The sequence below is a fragment of the Myripristis murdjan genome, chromosome 16 (assembly GCF_902150065.1).
Source record: "Myripristis murdjan chromosome 16, fMyrMur1.1, whole genome shotgun sequence".
Lineage (NCBI taxonomy): Eukaryota > Metazoa > Chordata > Actinopteri > Holocentriformes > Holocentridae > Myripristis > Myripristis murdjan.
The window spans coordinates 33,323,472-33,343,910 of record NC_043995.1 but is presented as its reverse complement, the minus strand read 5'-3'; the positions used below and the strand labels follow the sequence as shown (position 1 = coordinate 33,343,910).

Sequence of the window (20,439 nt, the reverse complement as noted above, 5' to 3'; positions counted from 1 at the left end):
CACAACCTTGAGGAGAGCCAGTGTTAGAAATGGTCTTGTTAGACATTTGTCCATTGACAAAGACCTGCTGGACCCTCTCTGTGAGAAAATTTAAAATCAGAATGAGAGGCTGGTGTGAAAGACTAAAATAAGAGTCAAGCCTCTCGATTAAAATGTGAGGCTGCATTTTGTTAAAAGCAGAAGAGAAATCTGCAAACAGAAGTCTCGCATGAGCTCCAGGTGTTTCCAGGTGTTTGTACAGAGCATTCAAGATGAAAAGCTTAGCTTCCTGGCTGATAAGTGAATTGCAGAGGATCCAGTTTTCCTGCTACAGAAGATACGACAAGGTTCTTTATGATCTTCTTTTTCATTTCCAGTGAAGTGAGCACCACAGGTCGAAAGTCCCTCAGTTCTTTTGAATCCTTCGACTTGGGGATAGGAGTAATAGTAGATGTCTTCCAGATTGTGGGAATCTGGCCCAGATCGGCACACATCTGGAAGACTCTGGAGAACACCCCCCTGAGCTGATCCGCACAGTGAGGCAAAGTGCGTCCACATGTAAAATCAGGACCAGCAGCTTTCCTCTGCTTAACCTTCTTAAATAATGTTGTGACAGATTCCTGAGTAATTACTATCTCCTTACAGGTTCAAGAGGATTTCTACATAGATACATAGATTCTTTTTTATTATCGTGTCACACTAATTATCGTTTATTATAGTAGAACACAGTGAATGTGGATCTGCTCAGCACAGATTCACACTTTGTTAACCCTCCAGTTACCTTCACATTTACTAACATTATTCTATCAGTCGGGCTCCTCAAAAAACTTGAACGTCCAGAAAATGATCCTAATTAAAATCATTCCCCAGGTTTCTGTGTCAGGTACTTTATCTTGTCCATCAGGTTCTCTTACACACTTTATTCTGTTCTGTCCTGTTCTCTTACATACATGGTGACATTTCCTCTGCTGTTGCCTCTGGTTCTAGGTGGTCTTGCTTTTATCGCACAGTACAGACACTTGTTTTAAATCACCAGGTTTTATTTTATTCTCTTGTTTCTTTATTGCAAAGCACTTTGAGCAACAACCCCTGAGTGAAAGGTGCTATATAAATAAAGTTTTATTATTGTTGCTGTTGTTGTTATGAAAAGTCATTACAGAGGAAGCAAAATAAATTGTTAACGGTGTATGCAGAGACGTTAAAGCCTGAGTGAGTGGGGGGGCCGCAGGTGTGTTGACTTGTTTTACCTGAGGGGGGCAGCAACGCCCTCTGTGCCACGCTTACCTCTTCGAAAACACACGAGGAAGAAGAGGAAGCAGTAGCTGCTGCAGTAGAAGAAGACGCAGCCGCAGACGCTCCGGGGCTCCGGGGAGACAGCCGCAGCTTTTACCCTGAATCCTCCGTCCGGCAGCGGCCGGCAGCCCGTCAGGCCGAGGCCGAGGCGGAGAGCCCAGACTGAGGGAGAACAGCCGGAGCAGCCCCCCCCTCTCCGGTAAGACGGTGTTTCCTAGCAGTGAGAGGGCTGTTTTTTTTTTTTTTTTTTTTTTTTAATATTTTGGGTGGTGGTCCTCTCGGCTGGGTTAGCCTCAGCTGTGCACTTTGTTGTGACGAACTTCAGGGGAGGCTGCACAGAATGAATGTGAGTCAGCTGGAGATTCCGTCGCTGTGCTAGGAAACTCAAACCCGCCTCCGGGAACTGGATCCGTGTTTGAGGTCAAGGCTGCTGCGGTTCATCCGGCTGAGCAGGACCCGGTGAGCCGGGCCAGGTGAGCCGGGCCACCGAGGCAGGTGATCCTGCAGGGCCTGGAAACTTCCGGGAAAAAGAGTTCCAGGCCTTGAATGGCAGGACAGCAAACCCTCAAACCCTCCACAGCAAAGAGAACTCAGACTCCTAAAACTTGTGTTGCATGCACACACACGCACACACACACACACACACACACACACACACACACACACACACACACACACACACACACACACACACACACACACACACACACGGTCTTTCTCTCTCTCTCTCTCTCTCTCTCTCTCTCTCTCTCTCTCTCTCTCTCTCTCCCTTTCTCATACACACACTTGGGAATTAAGCAACCAGAAAAAGGGTTGGAAATAATAATAATAATAAAAAAAGACCTGAAAATTAGCCTAAAGAAGAAAATATATTTTCCTGTAATGTCATACTGTCATGCAATGTCAAGTTCTCTGAAGATTTTTAGTTCTAGTTCTAGTCATTCTCTCTTTGTTTAAGTCGATTTCCTGGTGTGTGTGTGTGTGTGTGTGGGTTTGTGTGTGTGTGCGCACTGCGCACACACACCCACCAGGATGTGGATATCCTCTTGTGAAACGCCTCCCGCCTGTTGTTCTGTGTTTCTCTGCTGTGTGTGTTCACTGTCGGATAATGAACACACACACACACACACACACACACACACACACACGCACTCGTCACCTGTTCACACACACCTCTCAGTACACACTCTCTCTGTTTTCTGTCTGTTCTTGTTCTGACTCTGTGCTCACAGGCTGGCTGATGTGAACAAAGTGAATGTGATAATAATAATAATAATAATAATAATAATAATAATGATAATAATAATAATAATAACCATTGGCTGTTGATGGGGAAACACTTGTTTAAGTGTTTTTTTTTTTTTCACTTTCCTAAACATGTGACCTGGTCCTGATCTTCCAGCCCTCTGCTTTCACTCTTTCATAACCTGATATATAATTATAATAACACATGATCCAGTCTGTTTGCATTTTTGGAGATATGAGGTTTCAACGTGACGCCAGCTCAGCTCAGCTCGGCTCGGCTCGGCTCGGCTCGGCTCGGAGCTCTGAGCCACGAGGTCACATCAGAATAAAACAAAACCACAATAAGACTTCCATTTCATGTCAGATTATAATTAGATTTTGTGTTTTTGATTCTTAATGACCTCTGACCTCCACACAGTTTAAACGTCATAGATTAAATCAACGTGTTGTTTCCAGGTCATGGACGCAGAGCACGGCGAGCTGTTCTTCGCCCATGGCGAGGACGGCGGCGGCGGCGTGGCGCTGGACAGCTGGCAGCTCGACTCGTCCTCCTTCTGCGCCGACATCGTCTTCGGCGGCGCGGAGAAGCCCCTGCAGGAGTGGGCGGTGGACCCCGGCTGTGTGAGTGTCCTGCCCGCATGTTGATGTTGATGCTGGAGAGGCGATCCGGTCGGGATGAGGGGGAAAATAATCAGCTCAGCATTGCAATTATTTTTGTTTAGATTTTGTTTTTATTCTTATTCTTGAACTGAGTCATTAAGACAGGAGAGGAACCGGGACGGCCTCAGGAACCCTCTGAGCCAAAGCCGTCCTAAACCGAACACACACACACATCTGGCCAAACCGAACACACACACCTCACCACACTGCACACACAGCACGGTGTGGCTTCACTTGGTCTAGTTGTTTTCCCAAACTGTTTTCCCGTCTGCGTTGTGTTCAGGTGAGTGTCAGTGAGCTGTAGGAACCTGAGGGAAAGGCCTCTCTGTGTTGCGTTCAGTGTCACTCTGGAACGCCGTGTCTCTGTCCCAGCAGCTGAACGACAGCGAGTCGGAGGACGTCCTCCACGGCGTCGACCCAAACGAGGTCTTCCCCAGCGGGCCGCCCGGCGGGGACGCCCAGTCCGAGAGCGACAGCGGCATCTCCGATGACCCGGTCGTCGAGTGCCCCGTTGCCACAGCAACTGTGACGCCCGTCCAGCCGGCCCCGGCAACCGTGTACCAGGTGGTGTACGACATCGGCGGGTTGGGAGACATCAAGGCCGAACCTGGACAACAGAGTGTGGACGTCATCTCCATAGAGCTGGGTAAGAGTGTGTGTGTGTGTGTGTGTGTGTGTGTATGCGCGTACACACGTGTGTGCGTGTGTCTTGTAGAACCAGATAAGCAGGAATGTGTGTGTGTGTGTGTGTGTGTGTGTGTCCCTCCCATTGTAATTCAACCCTCCGGGCTTTCAGTGCCATAATAATGGCATTGTGTCTGCTGGGGTGAAAACCTCGTATCTCCAGACTGCACTCGTCTCAGGTTCCGCTCCTTTTGGCCGCTCGGTGTTTCTGAGTTTATCTGCCGGCTTTTTGAGAAGGTTTGATGAGAGAGGAGGCGGCGGGCCTCGTCACAGAACTCACTCTGAAACTGAAGCTGCACGGCTCATGTTTGACTTACGAGGTTTTCACAGTCAGGCAGGCAAAATGGCTTTCTTTAATTAAAACTGAAGCGAGTTGTGAAACAGTTGGTCTGTCAGTTAGTCGAGCTGCTGGAGCGACCTGTTTATCCACACTGTCAGCGCACGTGGGCGCCGAGTCGGTATGTTGCAATGTGAGCTTATGATTTATTATCATCATTATTATTATCATTATTATTATTATTATTATTATTAGGATTTATTGTCTCCTCTAGTTTGTCAAAGCCAACTGATGCAGCTCCAAGACTGTTTAGGCCCCAGTCTGCACACACACACCATTTTACAACAGGCCACAAGAACACATGTGGACTGCAGGCTTTGGGATTAGCAGAAGGTGGGCGTGTCTGCAAAGGGGAGAGAACCCATTTTCATTCACACAGCTGGAGGTCAGAGGTCAAGGGACCCTGCTGGAGACAGACATGCTGGTTTTTCTCGCGACAACATTGAGCTGAACCTTGCAGTGATGTTTAGTCTCGTTGCAGGCGGTGGTGAAGAAGAGTCTCGATGCTTCAGTGAGATGAAGCTGCTGTGTGTCCTGCACTCGTCTCTCTGAGGGTTTCTGTGTTTTCTCTCCCTGTGCAGACGAGTGGAGCTCCCACATGTTGTTCTCCGACTCGTGTGTCGTCAACGAGCTGCCGGTCGTGTCGGCGGCTCGGCCCGACGGCGGCTTCACCGTGGCCCCGCCCACTTCCAGCGCCCACCCGCCCAGCCCCAGCGACTCAGAGGTGAGGAGCTTTCCTGCACTTTGTTCACCTTTCTGCAGCGTCAGCAGAAGTCACTGTGGCTGTGACTGCAGCGCTTCACATCTGAGAGAAAAGAGGATCTGGATCCGTCTCAGGCCGCGGCTAACGTCACCTCCCACGACAGATCAGCCACTTAGTGGGTTTGGAGAATTGATCGGTGCTGATTGGCTGTTTTACAAACTGGTATGTGCAGAGCTCGGCTCTGATCGCAGCTAAAATGAACCCTAACTGCACAAAATGACTTTGTGGTCAGGCAGAGGAGATGTGATGCCGCCGTCTCTCCTCTGAAACCCTCAGAGCCTCGGAGAGACGGAGAGACGGAGGGCCGGCCGGGCCGTCCCAGCGCTGAGGGGCGGAGCCTCTCGGGCTGACTGTCCTCCAGGGCTGACTGTCCTCCAGGGCTGACTGTCCTCTCGGGCTGACTGTCCTCCAGGGCTGACTGTCCTCTAGGGCTGACTGTCCTCTAGGGCTGACTGTCCTCCAGGGCTGACTGTCCTCTAGGGCTGACTGTCCTCTAGGGCTGACTGTCCTCCAGGGCTGACTGTCCTCCAGGGCTGACTGTCCTCCAGGGCTGGAGTCAACCAAAGGAAGTCTTGGTCGACTAAAGTCCTGAAATTTCGACCAAAAGTCGATGAATCGGGGGGCGGGAATACAAAAAAACTGCCTGCAGTTATGAAACGATAATTAGACTAAAACTTATAAATCTGCCAATTCTGATGTGTTTACTCTCCTAAGTGACGGAGCGACCTGCCGCAGACACGTCAGCTCACCGTGTTCAGGTGATGTGCCTGTTGGGCGTCCAGCTGTGATACACAAACTGTTTGCAAAGTTTGCATTCGACTTTTTTTCCCTCTATTTTGGTAAAAGTCGACCAAGAACGTATCGACCAACATCGACTAACAGACTACAGCCCTGCTCTCTTCTTCTGTGGTTTTGTGTGCTGCAGCTGTACCCGGACCTCCAGCTGACCGAGGAGGAGCAGAAGCTGCTGACACAGGAGGGAGTTTCTCTGCCCAGCAACCTGCCGCTCACCAAGGTGAGTCTGAGGAGGAGCCGAGGGAAGCCTCACGCTCCTCTGAGCTCCTCTGGGCTCCTCTGGGCTCCTCTGGGCTCCTCTGGGCTCCTCTGAGCTCCTCTGGGCTCCTCTGGGCTCCTCTGAGCTCCTCTGGGCTCCTCTGGGCTCCTCTGAGCTCCTCTGAGCTCCTCTGGGCTCCTCTGGGCTCAGAGGAGCTGAGAGGAGCTCACATCTCCATTAACCTGCTCTGCCGCCAATCAGATTTTGGTGAAATTTGGCAAAAAAACAAAAAAAAAACACACTCAAGCAATTTCAAAATGACACCAGTTAGCCCAGAGGGGGCGCTACTTTTTTTTCCTTATTCACCTGAACGTCACACACAACATCTCAGGCGTATTATTCCTGGATTTTTTTTAAATCTTTGAGAAATTCCACGATGTCCTGTTAATGTCCTTACTGACTGTTTTGGCAGGCTGTCCTGGCAGGGCGACGTCCCGTTAATGTCCTTACTGACTGTTTTGGCAGGCTGTCCTGGCAGGGCGACGTCCCGTTAATGTCCTTACTGACTGTTTTGACAGGCTGTCCTGGCAGGGCGACGTCCCGTTAATGTCCTTACTGACTGTTTTGACAGGCTGTCCTGGCAGGGCGACGTCCCGTTAATGTCCTTACTGACTGTTTTGCAGGCTGAGGAGCGCATCCTGAAGAAAGTCCGCAGGAAAATCCGCAACAAGCAGTCGGCTCAGGACAGCCGGCGCCGGAGGAAGGAATACATCGACGGACTGGAGGGCAGGTAGTCTGGCCGACTGCTTTACCGACTGCTTTACTGACTGTTTTACTGACTGCTTTACTGACTGACTGACTGCTTTACTGACTGACCAGCTGCTTTACTGACCGGCTGCTTTACTGACTGCTTTACTGACTGCTTTACTGACTGTTTTACTGACTGTTTTACTGACTGCTTTACTGACTGACTGACTGGCTGCTGTACTGACTGACGAGCTGCTTTACTGAACGGCTGCTTTACTGACTGACTGACCGGCTGCTTTACTGACTGCTTTACTGACTGACTGACCGGCTGCTTTACTGACTGCTTTACTGACTGACTGACCAGCTGCTTTACTGACTGCTTTACTGACTGACTGACCGGCTGTTTTACTGACTGTCTGACCGGCTGCTTTACTGACTGCTTTACTGACTGACTGACCGGCTGCTTTACTGACTGCTTTACTGACTGACTGACCGGCTGCTTTACTGACTGACTGCTTTACTGACTGTCTCACCGGCTGCTTTACTGACTGCTTTACTGACTGACTGACCGGCTGTTTTACTGACTGTCTGACCAGCTGCTTTACTGACTGACTGACTGGCTGCTTTACCGACTGACTGCTTTACCGACCGGCTGCTTTACTGACCGGCTGCTTTACTGACCGGCTGCTTTACTGACTGACTGTCTCACCGGCTGCTTTACTGACCGGCTGCTTTACTGACCGGCTGCTTTACCGACTGTTTCTTCCAGAGAGACTTGAAAAGAGAAACAGCCTGAAGAAACACAACTTAGTTAAAGTGCTCACAGCCTGTGTGTGTGTGTGTGTGTGTGTGTGTGTGTGTGTGTGTGTGTGTGTGTGTGTCTGTGTCTGTGTCTGTGTCTGTGTGTGTGTGTGTGTGTGTGTGTGTGTGTGTGTGTGTGTGTGTGTGTGTGTGTGTGTGTGTGTGTGTGGCAGGGCAGCAGCATGCTCGGTGCAGAACAAGGAGCTGCAGCGGACGGTGGAGCAGCTGGAGAAACGCAACATGTGAGGCAGCCTCATTCCCCTCTGACCTCAGGGTTGCTGGTTTGAATCCCCGCTCACGAGCAAACGGGGCCGAGAGTTCAAGCAAAGACACGAGGAAGAAATTTAAAAAGTGTGAGAAGCTGGCACAACAAAACCAGTCTAATCAGGTTAAAAACAAAATAATAAAGAATCATTGCAAAATAAATAAATGATTACAAAATGTATAATAAAATAAAAATAAATGATTTAAAAAATGAATTAATGCTATAACAATTAAAATTTAAATATTAAAAACTTTAATTAAAAACCTGCTAATATTAGAGAAAATAATCGCCAGTCCTCCTGCGGTGATGCGTTTAATGACCTCACAGATCGCCGTGCTCCTGCGGTGATGCGTTTAATGACCTCACAGATCGCCGTCCTCCTGCGGTGATGCGTTTAATGACCTCACAGATCGCCGTCCTCCTGCGGTGATGCGTTTAATGACCTCACAGATCGCCGTCCTCCTGCGGCGATGCGTTTAATGACCTCACAGATCGCCGTCCTCCTGCGGTGATGCGTTTAATGACCTCACAGACCGCCGTCCTCCTGCGGTGATGCGTTTAATGACCTCACAGACCGCCGACCACATAAAGGAGACCTGTGAGCGCAGACGGTTTCATCATTTTAAACCAAAGACAGAGACAGTAAGAAAACACTGGGCAGCAAAATAAATCCCAGCTGCTCGTAGGTCTGACAGCCGGTCAGCTGACTCTGCGGTTGCCTAGCAACAGGTCACTCTGTTCATGGTGGTCACAACAGAGAGCAGGCAACACACACACACACACACACACAGATCTGCCAGGGATGTGTGACTGTATTTATTTGTGTTTCTTTCTTATTTATTGTTTTTATATTTTTGGCCAACGAGCTTCCAGTTTGAGCTTTTTGATTTTCTTCTTGTAAATTTGTGACTTTATAATTTTGTAATTTTTGAGTTTTTTTTTTCTCATCATTTTGTGAGCATTTTTCTCATAAATTTACAACTTTAATCACAGAATTTGTGAGGTTTTTTTTTTTCTTGTAAATTTTTTACTTTAAAATCTCAGAATTTTCCACTTTTTTCCTCCTAAATTTCTGGGAGTTTTGTCCCAAAGATTTACCACTTTTTTTCTTGGATTATTACCCAGTCATATTAATCCTCTTTGTTTCCTTTTTTATTTTGCTTTGGATTGTGTTTGTTTGTATGAAAATTGCTACGTCAGTAAAGTTTGATTGATTGATTGATTGATTGATTGTGTGCAGGTCTCTGCTGGCTCAGCTGCGTCGCCTCCAGTCTCTCATCAAACAGACGGCCAGTAAAGGAGCTCAGACCAGCACCTGTCTACTGGTAGGACACACACACACACACACACACACACACACACACACACACACACACACAAGATGATGAGATAATCCTCCACTTGTTTCAGGGAACAAGTGTAAATCTGTTAGGAGGCAGATCAGACACTCTGGAAATAAATGGGATTATCTAATCCCACTGGATTTAAAAAAAAAAAAACATGGACCTTGAATGCTCAACATCCAGTCACTGAAAAAAATGCAGTTCTTACAGAAATCTGCAAATATTCGAGGTTTTTGACACCAAATCAAAGCCTGAATTTTTCTCGGTGTCCTGATGTGGCATTCTGGAGGATTTTTGACCATTTTTATTAATTCTCCTGTCGTCAGAAATGGTTAAACTTTGCACCAAATCTGTGTAACAAATGGAATCAACACAAAATTTGCTTATGATAAAACTTATGATGCATAACATAACATGGAAATGGCTTCATATGCTTCCATAATAAATAAATATAAATATATAAATATATTGTACCCCTTATGCACTGTAAATAAAAACAAATTCCAGATTTATGACCAGAATAACAGACACTCAGAGCTCAAATGAATCTTCAGGTTCCATCTTTCAGACAATGTTCACCTCTTCTGTCTGGCTCTACTGTCAGGGGTAAGGGGTTAATGTGTGTGTGTGTGTGTGTGTGTGTGTGTCCTCAGATCATCCTGTTCTCTCTCGGTCTGATCATCATTCCCAGTCTCAGTCCGTTCAGCCGCGACTCGGCTTCAGACGACGACTACAGACCAACGGGAGGTCGGTGTCTTCCCGAGGCCTTCAGGCGCCATCATGACGTTTTTTTAGTGAAAAATCAGAGAATTCCAGAAAGTCCTTTGTGGATGTTGTATTGTTTTTAAACAGTATATTCAAAAGGAATGGGCCCACACTGACAGAAAGGACATGTAAATAATGTTATTTTAGATGTTTTGGTTTGGTGAGTGTGTCGCCGTTCGTTTGAACAGACATTTAGTTTAAGAATCACACACTTCCCTGTAAGATCCAACCAGGATATGTTGTAGTCTGGCTTCTGCGCTCTAAAGTGAAAACAGAGCAAACTCAAAGTCAGATTGTCAGATAGTCACATTAAAACTCTGAAAATCCAAACGAAATCTCCTTTTTCCATGAATTTAGAAAAAAGGAAGAATAGGATGAAGCTGATTCTGACTTACATGTCCGGCTCATATCCAGAGTGTGTACAGTGCTGAGTAATGGAAGCTTACATTTTTTACATTTACATTTTTAAGGTCCTTACACACACCAACAGCGTTATTTTTGTGTGAATACTTCATATATTTTCAAACTCATAACATGCAATCAGTTCTTGCACATAGAACGCGAAATACGAAAAGTCGAAATGCGAGAGATTTGTTTTTTGCAACAAGCTCGATTTTTCTGGGCAAACAAACTACAGCAGCCAATCAGCAGCCTCCGTTCACAACAACAACATGACGCAGGGTTTCCCCCAGGATTTTTTGAAACTGTGGTGCTGAGGTGGACGAACCCCCCCCCCCCCCCCCCCCCCCCCCCCCGGCCAACCATAATGTACCCACCCGGGAGGGGGTGGGGGAGTTGGGGTGCAAGCCAACCGGACCAAATGTGTTAGAATGTAACAGAAACACAGAGTTTGGTTCGGACCAATACACACTTTATTTACATTGCTACATATTGCAAGACTGTATTATTGGCAGTGTGCAGCCTGGCTGAGAGCACTCCATCTTTCTTTTTTTTTTTTGAAAAAGAGCTCTAAGGCTCTATTGTAGTTCAACTCAGCCAGAGGTGGCTCATTGATGCTGAGCAGCATGCATGCTGCCAGAAGGTCCCCCTGCAGCCTGTTCCTCAGGTCTGTCTTCACCTACACATAAATACAATTTAAAGTGAGTGGAACTTGGTAAATTGAGAAAAACCAAACCATCTTTGACTTACAGTTTACTATTAACCAAATGGCTAAAAAACGGCCGGTGACCGCGGAGCGGCCCCGAAAACTCCTGGGTGGGGCTTGGGGTTTACTTGGTGCTGACTGGATTTACTCTCGGTGCGATGTGCTGTTAACAGAAAGCAAACAGCCGGGCGCTAGGCGTCCCTAGCAACACGGCCAACACTACCAAGCTAACGCTAACGTTAGCTAACAGTAACAACACACTTTTTAGCCGGCATTTTTAGGGACGCTAACGTTAGCTTTAGGGAACGTTAGCTAACGCTAACAACAGGCTTTTTTAACAACACGCATTTTGATGCCCGGTCATGGTCGCTCAGCCGCCCGGTAACTTTACAGGAACGTCCTCTCACTCGGCCTCTCAGTGGAGACACGGCAGGTGAGAGGGCCGAGCCAGAGGACGTTCCTGTAGCAGCTCCTGCCCCCCACATACTACCAGGAACACTGCAGAAGCCCCAGCCACAAGCCATCCACAACCCGAAAAAGCTCCAGCCCCGTCATGTCATATTTGGCTTTGACTATGACTGAACATTTGCTCTCACTTTAAGGAAAAAAAGTCGGGATATATATCGTATATCGATATTCAGCCAAAATATATCGGGATATGACTTTTGGTCCATATCGCCCAGCCCTACTGTCGGTCGCAATGCAATGTTAACATTAATAACATTAGGGTCGTTTTCACAGGCTTGAACAAAAAATGGATTAAACTTAATCTTGCTTAGGTACCTTTCTCTCGCCCTTTTCTCTCCCTCTGCTTCTTACCGCCTCCACTCTTGAGCGCGCAGCAGTAGCACAAAGCAGGCGGGTGATAACTCCGGTGCGTTTTCAAAATAAAATTAATTGCGGCGTAGTGTAACATGTCGTGATATTTAATTTATCATTTAAAACTCTGATCATAGTAAGTATATGTGCGCAAATATATGCTGTGTGTGTATGTAGGGTCGTTTTCACAGGTCATTCATACAATATACTTTAAATTGTTAACACCCGGAAAAAAAAAAAAAAAAAAAAAAATCATCATTCCCAAGCCGTGGCGGCTTTTATTTAGCCGTGGCGGTGCGCCACGATCAATTACATGTAGCGGAAACCCTGTGACGTCAGCGCCTGAACGAGAGGCAGCGTCTCTCCTCTAGTCCAGTCATTTTATGACTCAAGGTCAAACAAATTGCAACAGAAGCAAACTCATTTGATTTTGTTTCCTCAGTTTGTCCTGAGTGAGGGAAAAAAAGCCCCGAAGAATCCCACTGGGGGAAAGTTTTGAAAAGGACCAAAATACAGCCCATTCAAACGCCTATTAACTTTTTTTCTCATGTGAATAGGGTAAAAATTTTAACCTTTAGGTATCACCATGAAAATTGCTGAGTTGATTACTTACCTTAAGGCAAATAAAAAATGCATTGCAAGTTTGTTGAAATTGTTTATTGGCATGGTATAAATGCTACAACAGATATAAACCTTGGGTATAGCCAGGTGAAAATCTCATAATCAGTCCTGTTGACATATAACAGTCAAATACTAAACATTAAGATCTGAATGGAACCCATTTAGGCTACCAATGAACATTAAGGAAGAAGGAACTTCAAACCAGTCTTTTGCAATTATCATTGCAGCATGTCATAACTGCTCCACTAAGGTGGTAGCAATTTGAAAAATGGCTGCCTTTTTGAAATTTCTAAGTGGTTACTTGTCAAGTGACCCATGGAGACAGCTCATCCCAATTTTCATGCTAGTATCATAAGAAGACCACTTTATATGCCCTCTGTAGTAAAACTGTGGAGTTTATGCAAATTTATGCAAATTAGCTCGTGTTACTAAACAATTTCAAAAAACTTGCAATACATTTTTTATTTGTCTTGAGGTAAGTAATCAACTCAGCAATTTTCATGGTGATACCTAAAGGTTAAAATTTTTACCCTATTCACATGAGAAAAAAAAAAGTTAATAGGCGTTTGAATGGGCTGTATTTTGGTCTTTTTTGAAACTTTCCCCCAGTGGGATTCTTCGGGGCTTTTTTTCCCCTCACTCAGGACAAACTGAGGATACAAAATCAATTGAGTTTGTTTCTGTTGCAATTTGTTTGACGTTGACCCCTTATTTGGCTTAAAATGACTGGACTACTCAGGAGCTGCCCACTAAAACAGTCTGACAGCCTGCCTCACACAGACGGCCAGGCTCTGCTCCGGGTCAGTGGGATCCCCATAGTTGGTTCTCTGTCTCTCTGGATGAGGTGCCAGCAGACCCAGGAGAGTCTCCAGCTGTCTCATGGACGTTCCAAAATAAGTTCGGAAACGGTCATGATACAGTTTTAATTCCTGTATCAGCAGGTGGGATTCCCCTTCTCTGTCCCTGCTCTGTAAAAGCGGGTGGACCCAAAATCTCCTCTTTGGACGGGTAAACAATTCAATAATGACAAGGTCCTCATCGGAGGACGAAGTTGACTCCATGTTTTCTTCCTGTCAGAACGCTCTCCTGCGCGCTGCCGGATTCATATTTCATAATACGCACATTCACATCATTGATTGGTGTGAATAGTTAAAGGCCAAATTTTCGCCAGTGAGCTTTTTCGCACTTTCGTTCCACTATTTCGCTACGCATGCCGGTGTGTGAGAACCTTTACAGGTTCCTTTTTAACGACACACCCAAAACACAGCCAGGACTAACGAAGAGACTCAGTCCAGCCTTTAGAGCCTGAGCCTGGATTTGAAATGTTGCTCCATCGAGCCGTTTGAAAAGGCAGAACAGAAAAACACAGAACTCCAGGATTTTCACTATCAGTGATGTGGGATTTTGTGATGTAGCACAACATAGAAATATAGAATATAATGTAGTATAATAATGTAATATATAGAATACAGTATAGAAATAATGTTGGTGTTCTTTTGTCCATCTGCTAGTTATCTCTAGGAACATCCTGACAGACCCCGCCTCCTCCCTGCCGGCGACTGACGAGGCGGACAGCCCTGCCGTCCAGTTTGACCCCGCCTTGCTGCCCCCTGACCCCGGCCAATCAGGACCTCCGGACACTGCCGCCATCCTCCAGCAGCCAATGGAAAACCCTGAAATCACAGACTTTGAGGACCAAGTCCAAGAGGGGAGCCGCTCGGGGAACGGCTCGGCTCTGGCCGCCGGGCGGACTGAGCCGCTGGCCGTGGGTTTGAGGGCGACGGCGGGGAAGGGAAGCCTCGATCCTGCCAAACCGGCACATGCCGACGAAATGTAGCCGCTTAGCATGTTAGCTTAGCGTAGCAGTGCCCCTGCTCTGGCTGCAGGCGTTGGCCAAGGACTCCACAAAAAGATGCACATCCTAGACGCTGAAATGAATGAAGGTTTGGTCCTCCTGAGCCTCCGCTGAGCCTCGCTCTGTCTCGGCTGCAGGCGGACAGAATGAACCCCCCCTCAGGTCAGCTGGTTTTATCCGTGCTAGCCCAGAGCTGAGGTGAAGTTCAGCTGTTCCCCATTTCGATCCCTGGATTCCTCACAGCGGGAATCATCTGGAGTCTGTGGGCGAGCAGGGGCGGATCTACCGTGGTGGCGTGGGCCGGCAGCTGCCACCCCGAAAACAGGCATCGCTACCCCAGTTTTGGCACTCCAATAGAAAAAAAAAGTAAACGTCACTGATTGGATATTCCCGAGACTGAAAACCTGCTGTCCGAGTGCCAGTGAACGTGTCATGAGACGCCGACACGGCGGCAGGTCTCGTTCCTCTCATGTTCCTGTCCGGATTTCAGCCGCGATAGAACCAGAACCGCTGATCCAACCAGAACCAGATCAGTTTGACTTTTGCTTGACTCCTGTTGGATTCTTTCCTTCTGTCTGTGTGCCACCCCGTAAAACTTCCCCCCTGCAGCCCCCTAAGTGTTTCTCTAGGTCCGCCCCTGTGGACGAGTGCAGCACCTCCCATCTGATATTTCAGCGTTACTGTAGATTACACAAATTGTCATCAGTGTGTCTGGTACTGGGGTTTTAGTGAGCAAAGCCAACAGCGCTAACAAGATGCTTTTAAAGTAGCCAAAGGACAAAACTTTTTTTTTTCTTATCTCAAACTAAAGTGCCTGCTGACAAAAAATTAACAGGCTAAATTTGAAAAATGTTTTTTTTTTGTTTGTTTGTTTGTTTTGTAATATGATGGTTTCATTCGGGCTGGTGGTAGAAATAATTTCTGTGGTGACTGTATGCAATCGCTTTTGAAGGGAATTGTTAAAGTTTCACTGTTAATGCACTTGGAAAGTGATCAGGAATGCTTCACTGTGGTGGAACATTTTCAGTTTTCAGTTAAATATGCCAGGATGTTTGTGCCAAATATCCTGATAGCGATACACGATATGACTTAAAACAGTTGAGTGTTGCAACAGTGAAAGTTAACATCATCACACATGAATCAAATGTGGCTCATTGAATCCACAAGAGTCTCAGTAGCCTCAGAGGAAGCTGTTGAAATGGAAGTCATTTCCCAGTGCAGCCCGTTTGGTTTGGGAGCGAGAGCAGGAAGACGAGCACAAACTCGCTCAGAGGATTTGTGCCCGGAAAACTGAAAACGTGCCAACGTGAAGTGTTGCTTTGCTTCTCTGTCAGTGATTTTGGGCTGTGAACATGGATCGTCTTCACTGAAGTCGGACTGATTTTATTGTGTTTTGTTTTAACCCTCCTGTTATGTTTACATTTTTGAACATCTTTTATGTTTGGGGTCAGTTTAACCCCTGCAGTTTAAACTTCCACAAAATTATTATAACTAAAATTGTTATCAAAGTTTGTGTCAGGTAGTTTATGTTTCTTTGCTGACCTAAATAGCCCTTTAAATAAAACATAACTCCCCCCCACCCCCATTTATACATACAGTATTCCTATTATGCGACAATGGAAAAATATGCAAATCACCATAAAATCTCACTGACTGATCTAAAATTGGAAAGAAATATTAATTTTTGGTGTTTTAATGGCTTTATATTATTTCTAAGTATAGATTTTTGTTATTTATAACCGATGCGTTACAAAGTGTGTACAGGACATTGAAATATATCATCATGTGAATTTCATGTTTACCCAGTAGTGCCCATTAAATTAGGAAAACTCATTAAATATGAAGCAAAAAAAAATGATGTTAATCATTTATTTAGAGACGTTAAACAATGGCTGGGGTCAAATTGACCCCAAACATAATAGGAGGGTTAAATGCCGAGAGTTCAAGTCCTCATGAATCATTTCTGACATGTCGTCTTTCTGCATATTAAAGCATTTCTTTGTGCCTACGTTAATAATGGAAGCAAAGTGGATTTGGTGTGATTTCCCAGAAGCTGCTCCATAGAGGGCATGGAAAGCTTCCCAGATGTGTGCAGCTGCCTCCATCCTGTTCAGGAGAGGCGAGCTGTTCTGCCAGCAGCTCTCCTGTCTGCTGTCGGCCTTTGGCTCGGAGATCGACACGTTCCACAATCCAAACTGGGTTTGATGTGCGGCGTCGGCCTGAAGCTCTGCAGGGTTTGTGTGGGGCACCGGCTCTCAGCGGCTCACAGCTTTGACTTTTCTATTTATTAAAATCAAACAAGCAAAGGCAAGTGAGTCCTCTGGTTGTTCCTGTGTGTTGCTGTGTTCCCATGTTGGTTTTCCTTCCCACCGCACGTGATCACCATAAACTGATTTAATTACCCACCAAAATATTGGCTGGAAAAAAAACTGAATCTGCACTGAGAGAGCAGCTCTGCACTTGTCAGAGTGAATACTGCTGCCTTACAATATTGATAAAATTAAAAAAATAAAATATACAAAAAAAACTTTGTAGTCTGACCTGCAGTCAGTGTTCATCATCAGACAAATGACCACAAATATGAGTTATAAATAATCATTTTAAAAATGCCTTGAATCATGCTTTCTGCTCTGATATTTCATAATTAAATATCAGAAATGATGGAAATTCCTCAGACTAAAGGAAGAAAAACAGAAAAAACTTCTGAAAAGGCTGCAGTGACATTATTTTATAATATTTTATAATGATTTGGTCCAGTCATCCTTCAGCTAGGGTGATGGAGAGAGAGAGAGAGAGAGAGAGAGGAAGAGAGAGAGAGCATTATTCTTGTATTTTGTGCCATTACTGCAGACTGGTAATAAACTTCATTCTTCCAGCAGCTTGTTAGAGAGACATGTGAGCTGTGTACACTTACTATGGTGTGTGTGTGTGTGTGTGTGTGTGTGTGTGTGTGTGTGTGTGTGTGAGTGACTGACAACACTCCCAGGCTACACAGTGAACTGAGAGAGTTTGCAAAAGCATGGTTTACTGTCGCCACCTAGTGGTGGAGTCACATGCAGTTGAGCCTCCTGCACCTATTTATACATAATACACATACTTATTTTGTTACAAATTTCTAATACAAACATTTTTATTTTCCTAATTTCATTTCATTTTTGTATAATTTAATTTATGCAACCACACCCCCACCTACACACACACAAAGACAAACACAAACATCTCTAAGAGCAACATATTTCTATTACTACTGCCGTAACAAAGGAATTTCCTAATTTGTGATCTATCTATCTATCTATCTATCTATCTATCTATCTATCTATCTATCTATCTATGTGTCTATGTGTCTATGACAAACAAGACATGTCAAAATCAAAATGCAGTTTGAATATTATATTGGGACAGAAATAATTCATGTTGAGCATCTTGAGCATCCTATGCATCGTTCTGTTTGATAGAGTGATGTATAGGGTGATGGTGGGATGAATGAGAAATGCCTCAAGATATTCAAAATGAAGGGAGAGGAGAGTAAAAGGTAAGGAAAAAAAGAGTTAAGACAGTCATTGGTGGTTTGGGGGCAGGAAAGAAAGTCACTTCTTCTTGAAGGGCTTGGCCAGAAATGTTCCTAGCCGTGAGCAGATCTTTTTGAACGGGTTCTTGTGCTTTTTGGGAGGAAGGGGAGCTTCACTGCTGACGGCTTGGCTGTCCGAGGGCGATTTGTCACATGCTGGAGCGTCATTAGGGCTGTCGTCTTCCGGCTTGTTGGACACACAGCAAAGGCGCTTCAGGCCTCTGGAGAACCTGCACAGGATCCCGTGGGTTTTTCCCTTAGCTTTGGAGGAATCCAGTTTGGGTGCTGTTTCCACCTGCAGATCTGTCACCAAGGCCTTGACAAGCATATTGTCGAAGGCTGGATCCTGTGATGCCATGGCTTTGTGCACCAAATTCGTGGAGCCAAACTCCTGGCACAAGTCGCTGTGCACAGCCTCGATTATCGTCTTTGCACTGGGGCCCGTGGAGCCTGTCAACCGGGTTATGATGCTATCACGGTCGACCTTTGACAGTGATGTCTTGCTGCTGTTGGAGATGTAATTAAGCAGCCTCACAAGCAGAAAAGTCACAAAATGGCTGTCATCTGCGTCATTCTCTGACTCCGGTGTTGTGATGGAGGCATCTGGCTCTGCAGGACAAACCAGAGAGGCAACAGCTTCTTGTGTCAGCCCTCCAGACCCAGAGTCCTCTGGCTCTCTGTCTTCTGAGACGAACTCTTCGACAGGTGTCTCGCTAATGAAATCCTCACAGCGTCCCTGTGGTCCTGCGGGCTCAGCAGGAGCATCAGGGGCCCTGACTGACAGTTGTGTCTTGCCCTCTTGGCAGCCGGTCTGGTCCAGTGGCTCTGTCATTAACCAGATCACGGCCAGCTGCAGGAAATGCCTGACCTCGTCTTCTGCCAACATGTAAAGGACGTCAGCTTGTTCTGTCTTCGCCTTGAAAATGGCCCAGTCAGAGACAGAGCGTTTCGGCAGGGTCGTGGGAATTGGTTGAGCTTGACTCGTCATCAAATTGTAGATGTTATCGGTGAGACTCTTTGAAAACTTCTGCAATTCATTGCTGTTAATGAATGCCTCCAGCCCTCTGCAGAGAGACGATCTCGTGTAAGCGTCTCTCTGTGCCGACAGCTCTGTGGCTCGCTGCACCATCATCTCCGCCAGGCTCTCCACCGTATCAGCAGCTGCCTGCATGTCGTTGCTCAGCTGTTCCTCAGAGTTATTGATGATTGTGGTTCCGCTTATAGAGGCAGAAACCTCAGGTGCCGCCTCAGCCACAGTGGACTCAGGTACGACACCTGGTAATGTATGCAGACTTTCAGTCTCATGATGACTCGCCACACTCGGAATTACACAAGCACTGCCGGGTCGACTAGCATTTTGCATTTCCAACACAACAGTTTCCGTGCCCTTTGTGTGGCCTTTGAAGAGCAATTGACACTTGGTCTTCACATTCTTCACCATGTGGCTGATGTATTTCTTCGCAAATTTGGAGAATCTGCTTTTTTGAGTTTGTGTGTGACTCATACTGGCATCTTGTGATGCAGGGAGCTGCAGGACAACAGAGGCCCCAGAGGTCTGGTCCTTCTGCAGGCTTGAACTGCGAGCTGTGTCACACTCTGCCGGACTAGGCCACTGGGAAGACTGGCGTGAGAAAAGATAAACAGGGTTTGATATGTGGCTAGCTTCTGAGGTGGGACGGTCTGTGAGGACCCTCATAGGAAAGTCACTCACAGTGTCAATTTCAGATTCAGTTTTACTTCCAATGGTTTCACTGTCAAACTGATCAGATGTCAGTGTCTCTGACTGATCTTCACTCTCCAAGGAAGTTGGGATAGCCTTGCCAAGTTCACTTTTGGGCTTGCGGCTCTTCCATGAAGTGCACCTTCTCTTCACCTTAGCCATGTATTTCTTGAGCATGACTGCAGTTCGTTGGACGATTTTGTCCAGCGTGTTGGTCGAAAAGACACAGCCAATGATAAGGACCTTGCACTTCTCTGCGGCCCCAGTCGGGGTCTGGCGAGAGAGGGCCGAATTGACCATCTGTGCCACTGCTTTTGCAACCAACCGTGTGAGCTGTTCGGAGTGCACAGACGACTGCTCCTGCACATCTAGGCTGTCAGCAAAACACTTCTGGAGTGAATCGCCGAGCATAGCTTGGATTTGATCCTCTGACACAGGCAAAGCCAAGCAGCCGGTGGGTCTGCTGGATCTGCTCCTGGCCTGGAGGCGGACTTCTAGGATTTCTTGAGAGACCAGCTGGATTATCTCTATGGCCATGATCGCAACGACGGCCCTGGTTTCTACATCAGGAGAGCCATCTGCGATCATTTGCCACTGGCTGTCAGTGATTTCTTTGAAGAATGATTGGACCAGGGGACGCAGGGTCTCCAGTCTAATCATTGTTAGAGGGTTTTCGGATGCTTGGGCACCTGATTGGTGCAGATCCTGCTGAGGATCACAACCATGCCTCATTTGAGACATGGTTGTGATCTGGATTTCTTCTCTCATTTGAGACATGGTTATTTGTTTTGGGAGGGGGTTGTCTAACACCGGGAAGCCAGTCTTTTTTATGCCATCGGAGTGCCATGCTGTGACGCAATCAACATCAAGTTGAT

The 20,439-nt window shown here is 46.4% G+C and overlaps 1 protein-coding gene across 2 annotated transcripts; it reads left to right on the top strand.

Annotated features, from left to right (window-relative positions):
• Positions 1 to 1,296: 1,296 nt before the first annotated feature.
• On the top strand, positions 1,297 to 15,781 carry creb3l4 (cAMP responsive element binding protein 3-like 4). 2 transcript variants are annotated; one of them, XM_030072891.1, is made up of 10 exons: positions 1,297 to 1,471; positions 2,974 to 3,138; positions 3,553 to 3,823; positions 4,780 to 4,922; positions 5,887 to 5,976; positions 6,639 to 6,745; positions 7,677 to 7,745; positions 9,009 to 9,093; positions 9,765 to 9,858; positions 13,933 to 15,781. In XM_030072891.1, exons 2-10 carry the CDS (start codon positions 2,977 to 2,979, stop codon positions 14,256 to 14,258), a joined length of 1,347 nt encoding a protein of 448 aa, XP_029928751.1. In that variant the 5' UTR covers positions 1,297 to 1,471; positions 2,974 to 2,976; the 3' UTR covers positions 14,259 to 15,781. The 2 variants fall into 2 exon arrangements, with proteins under 2 accessions (XP_029928751.1, XP_029928750.1); XM_030072890.1 differs by having other exon boundaries at positions 3,550 to 3,823.
• Positions 15,782 to 20,439: the final 4,658 nt, after the last annotated feature.